We start from the raw sequence: 14,347 nt of genomic DNA on the forward strand, positions 1-14,347 counted from the left end.
CCTGGAACATACAAAACTTCTGCCCACAAACTGATGAAGTGAAAAGCGGTGGTAAAAGCAAAAAAATAAAAACCAGAAAGTCAATGAGCAGCTAGCAGAAACTCACCGTTGGCGTCCTTTGCCTCGAGCCCTTCCGCTTCCTGCACGATCACGGTGAGCACGATGATTTTGGGCTTCTCCTCGGTGGCGGCATGCAGCAGCCGGTAGTGCCGGTCGGCCGACACGTTGAACACGCGCTGCGCCTGAAGGTACATCTCCTCTTTGTAGTGTGCAAACTGTGCCAGGCGCCGGCAGCGATAAGCAACGACCGCGGACCGGCGCGATGAACAGCAGCAGCGGGGAAGAAAGTAAGAGTGAGAGAGAGAGAGAGTGGAGATGAATGAAACGGAGCGTTCGGTTGTGATTTGTATGTGCCGTATGTGATGCATCTGGGTATCCTTCTCTGCTTTTCCACGCGCTTAAAGAAAAGCAACACACTGTAAATCTATGGCGAATCTAAACTACAAGGCATTAAGAGAAACGTGAGTAGAAACACTACTGTTGCTGGTTGGAATTAAGCTCGGTGTGTGTGTGTGTGTGTGTGTGTGTGTGTGTGTGTGTGTGTGTGTGTGTGTGTGTGTGTGCGATACATACAAGCAAGAGTGAAGGATTGAATGCACTGTGCTGGAAGGATTTTGCTGGTGAGGTTCGTGTATGGTAAGCTGGATTTGGAGCTGTTTTCCTTGCTGCATCGATAATGCTGCGAGCGCTACTTTAAATTGCTTTGCTGAAATTTTAAATCATTTCCGTTGTTTGGGAAGGCGATAAAAACACCTACGAAAAGCCACAAAAGTTGCGAAAAGTTGTGAGCAAAAATGTAAGAAAATGCCGATCATATCCAACATTCCTCCTTCCCTCGCCCATGCATGCATGCAAATATCAATCCAGACGGAACTCCAGAAACGCCCGCAAACGCACGCACACACACACACACACGTCCATGCAGTCTCTCTCTCCCTCCCCTATAATGTTGATTTTCTAACGAGCTTTTCCATTTCGTTTTTCCAATCCACTGAGCTCGCACCCAAGCCCCCCGCAGGGCATTTCGGAACGTTGCGGATCGTCACGATGGGACCATGGTGTCACATGTTGGTATTGGATTTTTCGTTCCATTGTGTAAGGAAAGGTTGGAAAGGTGGAAAGAACCAGGCAGCCAAATCTCCCAAAAACTTGCTCGACCGAACAGTGGAGGAAGTTTGTGCTCCAGCATGGGTTTCAGCAAACGGCGAACGGAATAAGGGATTCCGTTCGTTCGTTCGTTCGATACGAGCCATCTTGTGGTGTGGTGGTGGTGGCATATCGGCAGGTCGGTGAAGATGAAGCTCTTTTGTTGGTAAAATGATGCTGATTCTGTTGCCCCCCCCCATCCTTCCCCACGAAGGAGTAGTGGAGAGGATTGCACAAAACGCGACCGGGTACAGGTAGCAACCCGACACAAACAAGAAATAACAACGAATTGATGGTTTAACGGTTGCTCAAATTTAATATCGCAGCCGTACACGCGGGCACGTGTTTACGCGTGCGAGTACGAGCTTGGTGGTGTGTTTGCTTTATTTTGATTGCAGAGAGGACTGCGTTCCTGCGCCTAACTTGGTACGGTGGTAAGGCTGATTTGTAAACTGAAATGTTTCCACTGCTGTGTAGTGTGGAAGGTAGACAGCAGCGTATGGTTTGTGTTTGGGAATTTGTGACTCAAATTTCATTACAATTTGAAGGTATAATTCAGAACGAACGGTTTGAAATGGTTCTTGTATGTTCTTGTCTCCATGTACAGCTCTTGGAGGCTTAAAGTTAGATTTGAATCAAAATAGGAATCATATTTTGTTTAAAAGCTGTTTGTTACTGTCTTTAACTAAAGCATTTAACAATGTTTTCAAAGAAATCATTATTTTTTCAACAGTATTTTTGAAACATATTTAAATGCTTTTCTCTTGCAGTCGTTATAAACAATGTCAATATAATCTTTCTTTTTGATAAAATAATATAATATTTTGACTCTTTTAAAAGTCTTCTTTATAGTTCCTCATTGGTAAATACCATTAAATAACGCTGAACAAAGCTACCTGCCAACTCGTAGGTGTAGTTTGCGTCATCGTAAAATTCCACCCGACTTGCTGTTTTTGCTCGTTCTATCTCCTGCTCTCCCTCACAGTCTCTCAGCATTCATTCACAAACAAAGACCCCCCGAAAACACGGCACGCCACAGTAGGACTGAATTTGACAAGAGCAGTACCTACACATCCATTCACCGGTACGGTTAACAGCCTGGTCTAGCATACTCTCTCTCACACACACACACACACACACACACACACACACACACAAACACACACACACACACACACACACACACACACACACACACACACACACACATCCAGCGAGCCCAGTGTCAGTTTGCGGTTAAAACCATTTTTCGCTGGAATCGAAACCACATGGCAAATGGCTAGAAGCCCGTGTGCTTCGGTCGCTCCGCACTTGGTGACGCAAATCGAAAATCCCACGCTACTTAAACACCAGCAGCGGGTTGAATGAACATTACTTCCTCGACTGCTTCCACTGTGCTGGCAGACCACCGCCCGTCGTTTGGCCAATCTCCCCGGATCCGGATCGTACCATCGTCGTACGCCGTCGTCATCGTTTTGCGTGCTTGAGATGATTTTTGGCGAGCGGCGCTTTATGGTATTTTGGTTCAGTTTGCTTTTGTTTTTATATGTGTGTGTGTTTTTTTCTTCGGTAGCGCTTGGTTGAACGGTAAAGAACGGTAGCGGCTTTGCAAAGAAAATTCGCCCGAACGCCTACACCGGTCAACACACACACACAGGCGGTGGTGATGGTGATCCACTCGAAAGAATGGAGCCAAACCCGACCCGACGGGCGCGCCGACACTCTCCATCCGGATTTGTTTGTCTGTATGATTAAGATTTTGTGCGACTTTGAGGTTGAATGGGCGATGAGAGCAGGAATGCGCGTGTGTCTGTGTGTGTGGATAGCAACAGATATTTTCGGACTCAGAATGTGTTGCTTGTGTTTTCTTCGAGATGTACGAGGAATGAGGGTTTAATGCCACAAACCAAAAAAACAAAAAATCCCAACCGTGATCGAATTTCAAAATAAGCTCTTTGGATTTAACGTTCTGCGCTCGTTCCCTGATCCTTATTTTGAGTTTGGTTTAACCAGTCGGAAACATACTATTACTGAGATCATGAAAAAACCAACGGCTCATTTCCTATCGATGTGTGAAATGTGATGCATAACGAAAAAGGCATTTTCATAAAAAGACACTTTAAACTAAACATTCCATTAGAAATAGCGTTCAGTCATATGGGAACCATAAAGCAAATATTATTTTCTCCCTACAAAGGATAACATTTTTCAACTCTTGTACACTGTTTTCCATTCACAGCTACATCCTTTGTGGATCCCTTTTTCCACCAGCCCAAAGGTAAAGGCATAGTTTGTGGAGCTGCTGCTACTGATGCTGCCCGATCGCTTCTCCCGATGGGATTTACTGTCTTTCGATGCACACCTTTCAATTACGAGCTAGTGAATGGGGGATTGAACGAACTGAACGAAATGACGTGCACCATAGTATCACCTTTGCTCGTAGCCAAAGTGGCCAGCTGAGATTCCATCGCACCGAACGACGCCAGCGCAGCACAGCGGTGATAGTCGTTCCAATGAAAAGGTTTTCTTTTGGTGGATTGATTTTGTTTTTATTTCTAGAAGTAAAAACTGAGGAGGGTCCTGTGTGGGAAGAGAGCACGTATTGTAGCTGCAGACGTCCGTTTTATGCTTCCTTTGTGACCTGCAGCTGTACCTGAAGGGATTGATTTTCATGCTAAGCTGTAAAACTCATTTCCCGTGTCTTGTATGTGTGGGGTGGTTTTGTGAATATTTTTTTTGTCAACAGCATTTGATCGATTTGCATGGTTGGATGAGCGAAACATGGAAGGACAAAGGAGTGTAAAAAGATGTCACTGATGGAAGACGGGCGAAATTAATAATTTTTCTCAGGGTGGTAAATATGATGGAAATGTGTTCAAACGTATTGAATCAAAGATAACTACAGCTCAAATACTATTCACTACTAATCTACTACATTCTAGGGCTTTTTTAACCGTTTTGTACTGTTTTGTAAGCAAATATTATACATAATTTGTTAAATGTTTTGATTTGCGAACTAGAAATATGTAAATCGAACAAGCTTCAAAGCAATGCAAATCGAAACAAATACTCGGAAAAAACACATTGCACACAAGCTAAAGGATATGGAAGGATATCATATTTACTTTAAGACGCTTCTTTAAGTGATGGTGTTTATTTAAAGTGTTCCAGTGCCGTTTGGTGAGGACGTTTAGTTCGCACCGTTGTTGGATGGAAAATGACGATTTTTTGTTTTGTTTTTCGAAGGGAGCCAAATTGTTCGCAATTTGTGAGGCAGAGTTTCCATACAACCAACGAACGACAGCGATTGCATTTATTTAGATTCATTTCGTTCAGGACGGTTGGTGCATGAACATACGTGCGTGCAGTTGACGGTAGAGCGGTACAGAAGAGCGGTAGAGTTGTTAAGAGTGTTTGAAGATAGTTTGGGAAGGCATCGAAAGATAGAGAGAAAGAGAGAGAGTTTAGTAGAGAGCAGATAGTAGATAGGTTAGTGTGTGAGATTGAAGAGAAAGAGAAGTACATAGAAGAGAGAGACAGCGACAGTGTAATATTAATAGAATAAATAATGTTTAAGACGAATAGTTCTGAGAAACAATAGGTATATCATTATTAAACTTAGAAAGTATGAGAAACAACAAAACATTGAAATGAAAGAAAGAAGAATTAATACAAGTAAAACCGTTCAACATTAAAAAACAGTGAAAGAAAGAAAAAGAATAAAATAAAACAATGAATAATTTTAGCATTTTTTTAAAACCTTTAATGCTAAAAACAACAAAATGGACAAAGTAAATGTGAGAATTGTGAGTTGAACAAAAGGTTGCACAAGGGACATAACAACCAAAAACACAGACACATACAAGGGTGTAACATGGTGATGGTGAGTAGGATTATTCGTACGACAACGTGCTAAATTGGTGTGCTGGGTATGTAAAACCATCCGAATGCAGATGCGCTGTGAACATGTGGGTCACAACAGATAGTCAGGGCTTGTTTCGCATTAGCATACTCATTAGAGTGTCCGAAAATCTCGCTGAGAGAATCTTAAATGGTTTGCATTTGTGTCGCGGTCTTTTGCAGAGAGCTTAGAGTTACCGCGTAGCTAACGGTACAGAACGAAATGCCTTTCAATGTGAAGAGTAAAGAAATTGCGGTATAATAAAAGTGTATGTGCTGTTTCGGAAAATAATGGATGAAAGGCAAAATTCTAGAGAATCTAGCTATAGACAAAAGTTGCCCACTCAGCACATCTAGTGGCATCTTCACAATGTGCCACCGATTTGCAAAACTCGTCAAGCCTGCAATAGCCAAAAAGACACAAGTGTTTCGCATAAAACCACACCCATGAACCAATTTTTCTAAAAATATAACGTGTACGTGTCTGTGTGTGTTTGTGTGCGGGTGTGTCTGTCAAACGCCCGTCACTCCAGCAATTCCTGGAAACCACCTGAACCACTGTCCGCCTACCCTTCCCTACCCTACCTGTCCTCCCGGTGCCGGTGCGCCGACCGTATTTGCAATCGCGTACAGCACGTCCAGGTAGAGATGCTCCTTCTGCTCCGACCGCTCGATGTCGTCCTCCAGCAGCCGATCGTTGTCATTCTCCGGCAGTATTTCGGCCCGCGTCTCCACCGCCCGCACCGCGGACATGCGCCGGTTTTCGCTCTTCCACGACAGGGCAGTGAAGCTTTCGAAGTAGGAACCATCATTTTCCTGCACACTGTGTAAGCGCAGAAAGCGGAGAGAAGAAAATGGGGAACAAAAAAGAAAAAGAAGAGCACATTAGTACGCAACTGCTAGAACACTGACACTTTGTGATAGCCAGCCGAACCGTTGCTGACGCGGGACTAGGGGGGTTGAAATAGAACGTGGGGTTGCGGAACGATTATTACTGGATGGAGATAAAACAGTAACAGAAACAGCCGTTTGCCATTGTACACGCACAATACACATCAACGAATATACCGAAAGAAAAAGGCGTCAACACATCGAGTCAAAGGTGCCACATCATCATCAATATCATTATCGTCAGTACCATCGCCAATCGATTCGGAATCGCACAGTTTTCCCCGTTCACAATTGGTACGGGAATAGTTCTTGGAAGAAAGGGGAGCTTTTTGCTTGGGTGCGGGGAATTTAATCGAGGATAGGCGATGGAAGGGATATTAAGGTAAGGTTGCGTGAGGTATAGTGAACAGCTGTAGCTACATGCAAAGGGCTGTGGTGATTGAACGTGGAGGTGAGATTGGTGTGTAAACATACGGACTGGTGAAGGTGTGTACATAGATGGTCTTGGCCACAGAACGAAACCAACTATCCTTGAATGAACATTGACAAACGTGTGATCTAAGTAATACGAAGCGATTGAAGAATATAATGTCCTTGTTTCGGAGATAAGCCAAACTAAGATCTAGACAGCTTCCTAATAATAATACTTTGCATTCCTTCGTTTACGTAAAATTTCCTAATTGACTTTGACCCACCTTAAGGGTAAACCGTAGTTAAAAGTTAAACTAACGTCCCCTGTGCAAATGAGCCCTCCTTTATCCCGCACTATCTTGCATAACCTTAGCACGTCGCAACTATCGCTTCTGATCTCTTGATTAAAATCTAGGTTAAATGTGGTTCTGTCTTTGCTCAACAACATTACACAACCTGCCCTTGATTAGATCAGTGCAGTGACAAGAGAGCGCATGCAAACGTAAAACAACGTCTGAAGATGGACACAGTTAGACAAAAGACAGAAGTGAACAAAAAAAAGTAGCTGCTCCCAACCACATCCCTTCTCCGCTCTCCACCTCCATCTTCTGATGGGGATTAATACTTGGTCTGACGTTTGATAAGAAGCACCATGCCACGGTAGAATATTCTGACCACGTCTTAGTCGTGGTCCATTTTCTGCGCTTTAGCTATTCATGAGCTCTTATTGCTTTGGTGTATTTTCTCTCTCTCTCTCTCTCTCTCTCTCTTTCTCTCTCTTCCTCTGTGATAAAACGGGCTTTCTTTAATCCTGTTTTGTGGTGCCATTTTTGGTACGATTCTACTTAAACGAGGTTTAAATACAGATTTGCATAAACAGTGAACATTGCCGCGGTGGCACTGCGAAATGGCACTGGTAGTTTAGACGTGCTGTTTTCTTTTTTTGTTGTGTGCTGACACTGAAATGTGCTTGCAACGAAGGCAACTAGAATAGACGGCAATCTTCCGACGGTATGGCGGTGGGAAAGAGAACGGCGACCGTTTACTTGTTTCACCGGCCGTTTTGTAAATCTACCATGACCGTGGCCCAGTGCGTCTATATAATTTTATGAAGTAAAGTTTTGCTATGAAAATAAGTCCCATCAAGCAAAAGATCGTTCAAGACCTATCAAATAGGAAGGACTGTGGTCATGGAACGTTTCGTTTGCGAGGTGGGAGAAATGAAAAGTGACAAAGGCAGCCACAACCACAAAGTGCTAAACGGTAAAACATTAGCATGGAATGCTTCCCATTTTGAAACGCATAAATTATTGATTGTTATTTACACGAAGAGCGATAAATGAAAGAAATACAAAAGTATCGAAAAGAAATAGAAAAAAGAAGAAGAATGTAACATTATGGATGAAATTTAAAGATAAAACAGGAAACAAAACACTCATATAAAAGTAAAAAAAAACAGATAATCAATACAAGGTAACAAGTAGCAATACCTGACACAAGAGCAAAATGAAGAAGCAAATAGAAAAATATGTACAAAAACATCTTTAACTGATCGACAAATAAATAATATGAAAATAGTCAACTGACACGAATAAAAACATGGAATAAGAATAAATAAAAAAAAAGATCCAAAAAATACATCAAATATAACACACATGAATTTGCTTCTGAAGAACATCAACTTTTTCAGACGTACACATTGACCATAACATCGAGAAGAGTGAATTATACATTGAAGAAATAGTAACGAGTTTATTAATAATATGGAAATACATTGTTTCACGATAAATCACAGATGAACTGTCAACGAAATTCACCATCCTATACCGACCACCGACCCACACACAAATACACTCACACACACACACACAGACATACAGACAAATACGAACACGAACCAAACGAACAGTATACACCAACAAACGGCCATCATGTGAAACAAAATCCGAAAGCTCAACAACGAGTGACGTTAGTGTACGTGTGCCGCTGTGTGTCTGATGAACATCAAGTGCTTGCGTACAGGAAATATGATTGGAAAATGGGGAAAGTAGCAACACGGTAAGATAAACAGAGAGGCTGAGAAGAAGAGAGAGAGAGAGAAAGATTGTGAATGTGGAAGAGATAGCACACGCAGCAGTAAACAGTCAGCACAACGGTAGAGGTAGAGGAAATAGTAACAGTAGTGGATAAGTGATAGTATTAGCAACAGTATTGCAGTAGTAGTAGTAGTAGTAGTAGTAGTAGTAGTAGTAGCAGAAGTGGTAGCAGCAGACAGTACAAGTGGAGAAAGTGTTTGCATAAATCGTTACCTATTGTTATTCGCACTCACGACACTATTATAGGGTGGGTTCATTTTGTCGAAGCGATACACTATTTCCGTCACTCCTTGCTCGTTTGGACCGTGCGAGGAGAAACATTCTTCCGCCACCGGTTGCACCATTATCATAGGGGCCCGCGACGGATAGCTGGAGCCGTGCGCATTCATTGTGTGAGTGAGTGAGTGTGTTTGTGGATGCGGATGTGGGTCATTTTGTTCGTTTTTATTTTAGGGGATTGTTAAAGGAATTTGATGTGTGGACAGGAACATGGCGGAAAGTTAGCGATTAAAAATGGATGTCAACCAACCTCATAAGCATATGGTACAGGCGGTTCGATGTGTGTTTGTTTGTTGATGATAAAGGCAGGATAGAGAGCCAGAAAAAAAAAACATGCCAAAAATACGTGACAGAGGGAAATCAGCACAATGGATCACAAGTTTCACAAGGAGAGAATTAAGAGCATTAGGTTAGAAGAAAGAAAGAGAGAGAGAGAAAGAGAGAAAGAAAAACGGTGTCATAGATTAGTTTTATTTTACAGCTTTCGTGAACAGCCTGCCTGCCTGAAATGTACTGTGAAGGTGTTTGTGGAAGTTACATGACGTGGACATAGCAATCAATACAAATAGAGCGAAGCATTTTGTAGATGTTGGTATCATAACTTATTCCGTTTTAAACGAGTTCATAGCGTGTTATTAACCATTCAATTACATTCTTTTATATTCTTTTTTACTATCGATGTTGACACATTTACCTTTATTATCATCAGATTTATTCCCCATTTCATCATGTAATACACGTCAAATTATGCGATCAACTAAACCAAAAGCCTACCCTGTTATTAATCCTCTGAATCATCTGTCAGCTTACAAAACGGACCCCCACGAAAACCCCAAAATCCCAAAAATCTGCAATGTTTGTACAATTGTTCTTCAACTTTACCTCGGAGAGCAATTGTAGCCCCAAATGAAGGACCCCCTACCAAAAAGAGGAAAATGTCCCGCCGTGCAGGAAGAATGGAAAACAATGTTGCCAGCATGTCGCGAACGAGATAATGGATGGCGGCAAAATTAATTGTTCGTCTGTGCGCTCGATGGCTGGAAATGTCGATGAGTGTACGAAAATGACGCACTGGCGCGGTGTTTCCTGCCTCCGCACGGCATAGAGCTAAGCCAAAAACGAGAGAAAGAGAGAGAGACACACATACACACACACACACCAAGCCTGAATGGTGGAGGAAAAGTGGAATGGGAAAATAAACGTTTTCATTACCCGGGCCCGACTGTGCCAACGGGGCAATATGTTTCCATACCCGCGGACCGGCGGTGGCTCACCCTAATGACCAGCAGCTCCCGCGACCGGTGGAGTAGATGGAAAGGGGGGGGGGCGCATTGGGCCAACACACCGGAATGGGGTCATGACGGGGGCATAGCGAGCGGGCGAGACTATAACAGCACAACAGGTGGCCTCACCAGTCGGTCGGATTACCCACTCGGTTTCGGTGTCGAGGTCGGGCTTGGCAACAGGTTTTCGCCGGAAGTGTTTTGGCCCGCTGCCAAAGCCACTGACTCGTCGAAGCGAGCTTAACATACCAAACCATTCACACACACACACACACATATACACATTCTCACACACTAAACAAAGATCGATGGACTGCAAACCGATGCAAAGGCGGGGGAGCGAATGGGAAAGGGCGCGGGAGACGTGCAGACGATGTTTGATGAATGGTTTTGCAGTAAACGTCATGTCCTGCCTTCTTAAAAGGTCCACAAAAGCAGCATATGTTGCGGTTCGTTTGGTACGGTTATTTTTTCTTCTTCTACTGTTTGCATACTGCCAGGCGCTGTTTGCTTGTTTTTATTTTGTGCTGCGCGAGTCATCCCACGAGTGGTGTACTGGGTGTACTGTGGCAACAAAACAGCCAAAAACGGGCACAGTGCACTTTCGCAGTGTGGTGTGATTCCGGAGAATGCATTAGGAGTTTATGGGTTTTGGGTGAGTTAATTTATGATGCTATGGTGAGGCGGGCTTTTAGCGCCCATAGAGATGTTGTGTTTGCAATGCGAAACAAGCAGTAAGTAGGTATAAGCTTCAACAACGACAGCATTTTGCTTGCATCGGAACGGTTTTTTGGTGGAATTTATATTAAAAGTTATACAACACTGCAAGAGTTGCTCATTGTACCGTGTTGCAAGTGAACGTTGGTTGAGGTATCAACCACAGCAGGAGCAGACAACCGATGGGGCTGTTACTAAGCGATGACTCATAACATCCGCAGAAAACACACACCCTTGAATGAGTTTCCCTTCGCAAACTCCACCACAGTGGGGTAAATTGGAACGGAAATGTGTAGGAAATGGAAGACATTATTGACTACCAGCCCCCAAAAAAGGGTTCGTGTGTTTGTTTTGTCCATTCACCATCGTGCGCATTAGCAATGGGGAAAGGGGGTACACATACACGTCATCGGCTCTTCAAATTTGTAGCGGAAAGCTTTCCGATAATAGCATGAGCGATGAGAGTCGGAAACAAGCGCCCGACGCCTTTTGTAACGATACACCCAACTTCCGCAACTGAGCGCCCGTACGGGTGCTGCCAATGGTTGTTACGACTGGTTGCTGGTTGCTCTTTATCATGTAAGAAAGGGTTTGCATCCCATAAACTCTTGCGCACAGACTAAAATTAAACGTTACAGCAGAGATGTTTGTTTAATTTCGAGCGTAAAGCGTAAATTATTCAAACCACTTAAGTAAACACATGCCGAATGGCTCTATAAATAAAGTATTCCCTCTCAGCAGGGGTGCGCATTTGCTTAGGACTGTTTGAACAGTCGTTTGTTGAAAGCGTGGCGGGTTAAACCACGTGTCTTGCTTTCTAGGGGGCAGCGGGGCAAAGGTGGTGCTTTTTTTGGCGCTACTAAGAAAGCACGTGGTTCGTTCATGCTATTTGTTTGGTAAAATCAATGGACATGCGGACATTCTGTTCCCGTGAATGAAAATAGAATGTGCTGTTTCAGGGGCAGTGAGGCAAGGACATAAAATAAATCTACGTTTCATGGTAGTGGACGGGAAAACAAAGATCTAAACTTAATTATATTATGAAAACAATGACTGTGTGTGGCTTGGTACTAAGCTGTAGGTGAAAAGGGGAATTACTTTTTATATTGTCATAAAAACTGGGGCAGAAAACAGCCCCAACAGGCTGTAGTTAGTTCCACAGGACCACGATGCATTGACGAGACCTAAGCCTATACCCTCTTCCACACGCCTTCCTGTTTGCTTTTTTTCTATTCAGCACCCTACTCGACCGTGTTGCACTCCCCGCCTTGTAATCCAAGGCACACCCCATTTAGCAATGCGAACAATCGACTGGAACGAAATGGATCGAAACGGAACGAAATGAATCGACGAACGGATTTCGAACGCAACTGGAACGCCCTCCCCGAGGGGAAAGTGCACCGACCGACCGTGGGGTTGATGAAAAGCTGTCCCTTCGATCGGCACTTACACGGCCTGCCCGATTCCCCGGGTTCCCACCGCCGCCACAAAGTCACGGACACTGTGAAAGTGTATCGGGCTATTATTCTCGGTATTATCCCTGTGTTAGTTCTTTGTTACGGTTGGGCTGCTTCGGGCGAGCAGCTTTTGCGGGGAATAGGGTTTTACGGTACGGTTGAAAAGGGGTCCGGCGTCACCGGTGGAGACGGGGAGGGAAAGAAAGGCAACCTAATACACCGGTAAGTACTACCCATCCTTACCGCTACCATTTCCGCCTCAATCATTACTGCTGTCTCGCTTTCCGGCACCATCAGCTTCAGCTCCGGGTGGCTTACAAGCTCGACCGTAATTGTGAAACAATTATAAAATAACAATCCCAAGCCGAGCTGAAAGCGTTTTCCTTATTGTTTGTGCTGGGTATTGGACATGCTTCGTTTTTTTTTTGTACTTCGTCTGTGTGTGTGCTGCTTTCACTGACGTCTTTGTCTTTCGCTGATGGTTAAAAAATAGCCTGCTTTACAGCGGGGTTTGCGGGTTGGTTGGGATTGAAAGGACTCCCTGGGTGCTGGTGTTGGGGAGGAACATGGACACGTACAAGCATTAACCATACGGGATATATGAGGTTGTTCTGGTGGGTGAGCGTTGATGACAGGTCAGGCTGTTACCACACACACAGGCAGAGGCTTAACATTTACTGTGATGTAGGTTTACAAAGGGGTTTTTTTTGGGTTATATGATGTTTGTGACCCTCTAGCTAAAAACACCGTCCCTTCGAATGAGCTTCATGTCAGGATTTTAAGTAGTCACGTTCATTAAATAAATGACACATGTTAAGTACTTCATACACTTTTCACAGCAGATGGCGCTACTAGTTAATAAGACTATTTTTAAAATTTCTATATTTTAGTAACCTTATCCATGTATTAAAGGCCACTGAAGATTTGACTTTAACTTCAATCTTAAATTTGTACTATGAATAAAACCACTGTGATATATTGTCATAATTTTAAGCGTACGTTCCTCGTTCCAGGCTCGTTTTGTTTCCCCTCACCAAAAGTTACAGTTTATGTTGGTGGTAGTTTACAAAACCAAAAGCTTCATTTATCTCCTGACACCCATATCCATCGTTGAGCCCACAGTTTCCGGGTACAGTTTTTATTACATTATCCTCGCGCGGTTCACACACACACATTAGAGGGAAGCCAGGTTGGAGGACAGTCATCGGCTTGTGTTTGCCTCCGGGTGTGAGTCAGCTGTAGCAGCCAACCCTCTGCTGCTGTTGGTCCCTTTATTGTGGTTTGTGAAAACTAATTATGAGAACCGTTGCCTGAAAACCTGACTCCTTCCCCTCCCACCCACCTTCGTACCGTGGGTTTCACTTTCAATGGGGTGCTTGCTGCAGCGGAGCAGGAAAAGCGTTTTGTTTGTGAGCCGAATATTTCCGGACTGCCCACGGCAATGGTGCACGCAGCCATCAGCACACACTGTGTGCCGGTAGGCGAAGGTGTATCTATTAACGGACGCGAACCGACGAAGATGGAGATTAAAGAAATTAGTTTAATGAATTTTACACCGCCAGCCACGAAAGTGCTATTGGCCACAGGGTAGATTTGACGGAGGGTTGTTTTATCATCCTGATGCAAAGCCGTGGTTTGCGAATTACGCGTATGGCTTGGTTTTTGCAAAAGTTTTTTGGGGATTTATTTTAATCACAAACACATCAAGTCCAGTCCATCAATTTTTTATTCGTTCACACATATACTGCTATATACATATATGCTTTATACCTCTTAATCTCGAGTCGGTAAAATAATTCCTTCGTTAAAAGATTAATATGGTTTTAGCTTCAAGAAATGCTATTGAGATTTTCTAACATTTAGTAAAGTTTTACAATGAAGAATACAATCAATCCTTGCTATATGCATTATTTATGATTCTTAAACTGCACACTACTCACTCAGTGGTAAAATTCATATTGGCTAAGTCCTTCACATTCATCATCTTTATTGATTTAAATTTTCAAATTTGAAAGTATTTTTTGCCGTTGTTTAATAGCTAAACGTTTTACACTTTATCAACGATAAAATATTACTCTCGTTCAATATTGCCATTAATCAAAATGTA

At 43.3% G+C, this 14,347-nt stretch overlaps 1 protein-coding gene across 7 annotated transcripts in view; it reads right to left on the bottom strand.

The window, feature by feature from the left end:
- Window positions 1-14,347, bottom strand: part of LOC120905734 (BAI1-associated protein 3) — a 62,176-nt gene that overhangs the window by 26,933 nt on the left and 20,896 nt on the right. For 4 of the 7 annotated variants that reach the window (XM_040316799.1, XM_040316790.1, XM_040316783.1 and 1 more), the window contains exons 5-8: window positions 8,718-8,873; window positions 5,692-5,929; window positions 4,332-4,343; window positions 107-275 (exon numbers count right to left, since the gene is read on the bottom strand). In XM_040316799.1, the coding sequence (XP_040172733.1) occupies window positions 107-275; window positions 4,332-4,343; window positions 5,692-5,929; window positions 8,718-8,873 (575 nt within the window). The remainder of the gene's footprint in view (window positions 1-106; window positions 276-4,331; window positions 4,344-5,691; window positions 5,930-8,717; window positions 8,874-14,347) is intronic. The other 3 variants (XM_040316821.1, XM_040316811.1, XM_040316831.1) reach the window with 3 other exon arrangements.

This window comes from Anopheles arabiensis, chromosome 2 (assembly GCF_016920715.1).
Source record: "Anopheles arabiensis isolate DONGOLA chromosome 2, AaraD3, whole genome shotgun sequence".
In the NCBI taxonomy this organism is placed as follows: domain Eukaryota; kingdom Metazoa; phylum Arthropoda; class Insecta; order Diptera; family Culicidae; genus Anopheles; species Anopheles arabiensis.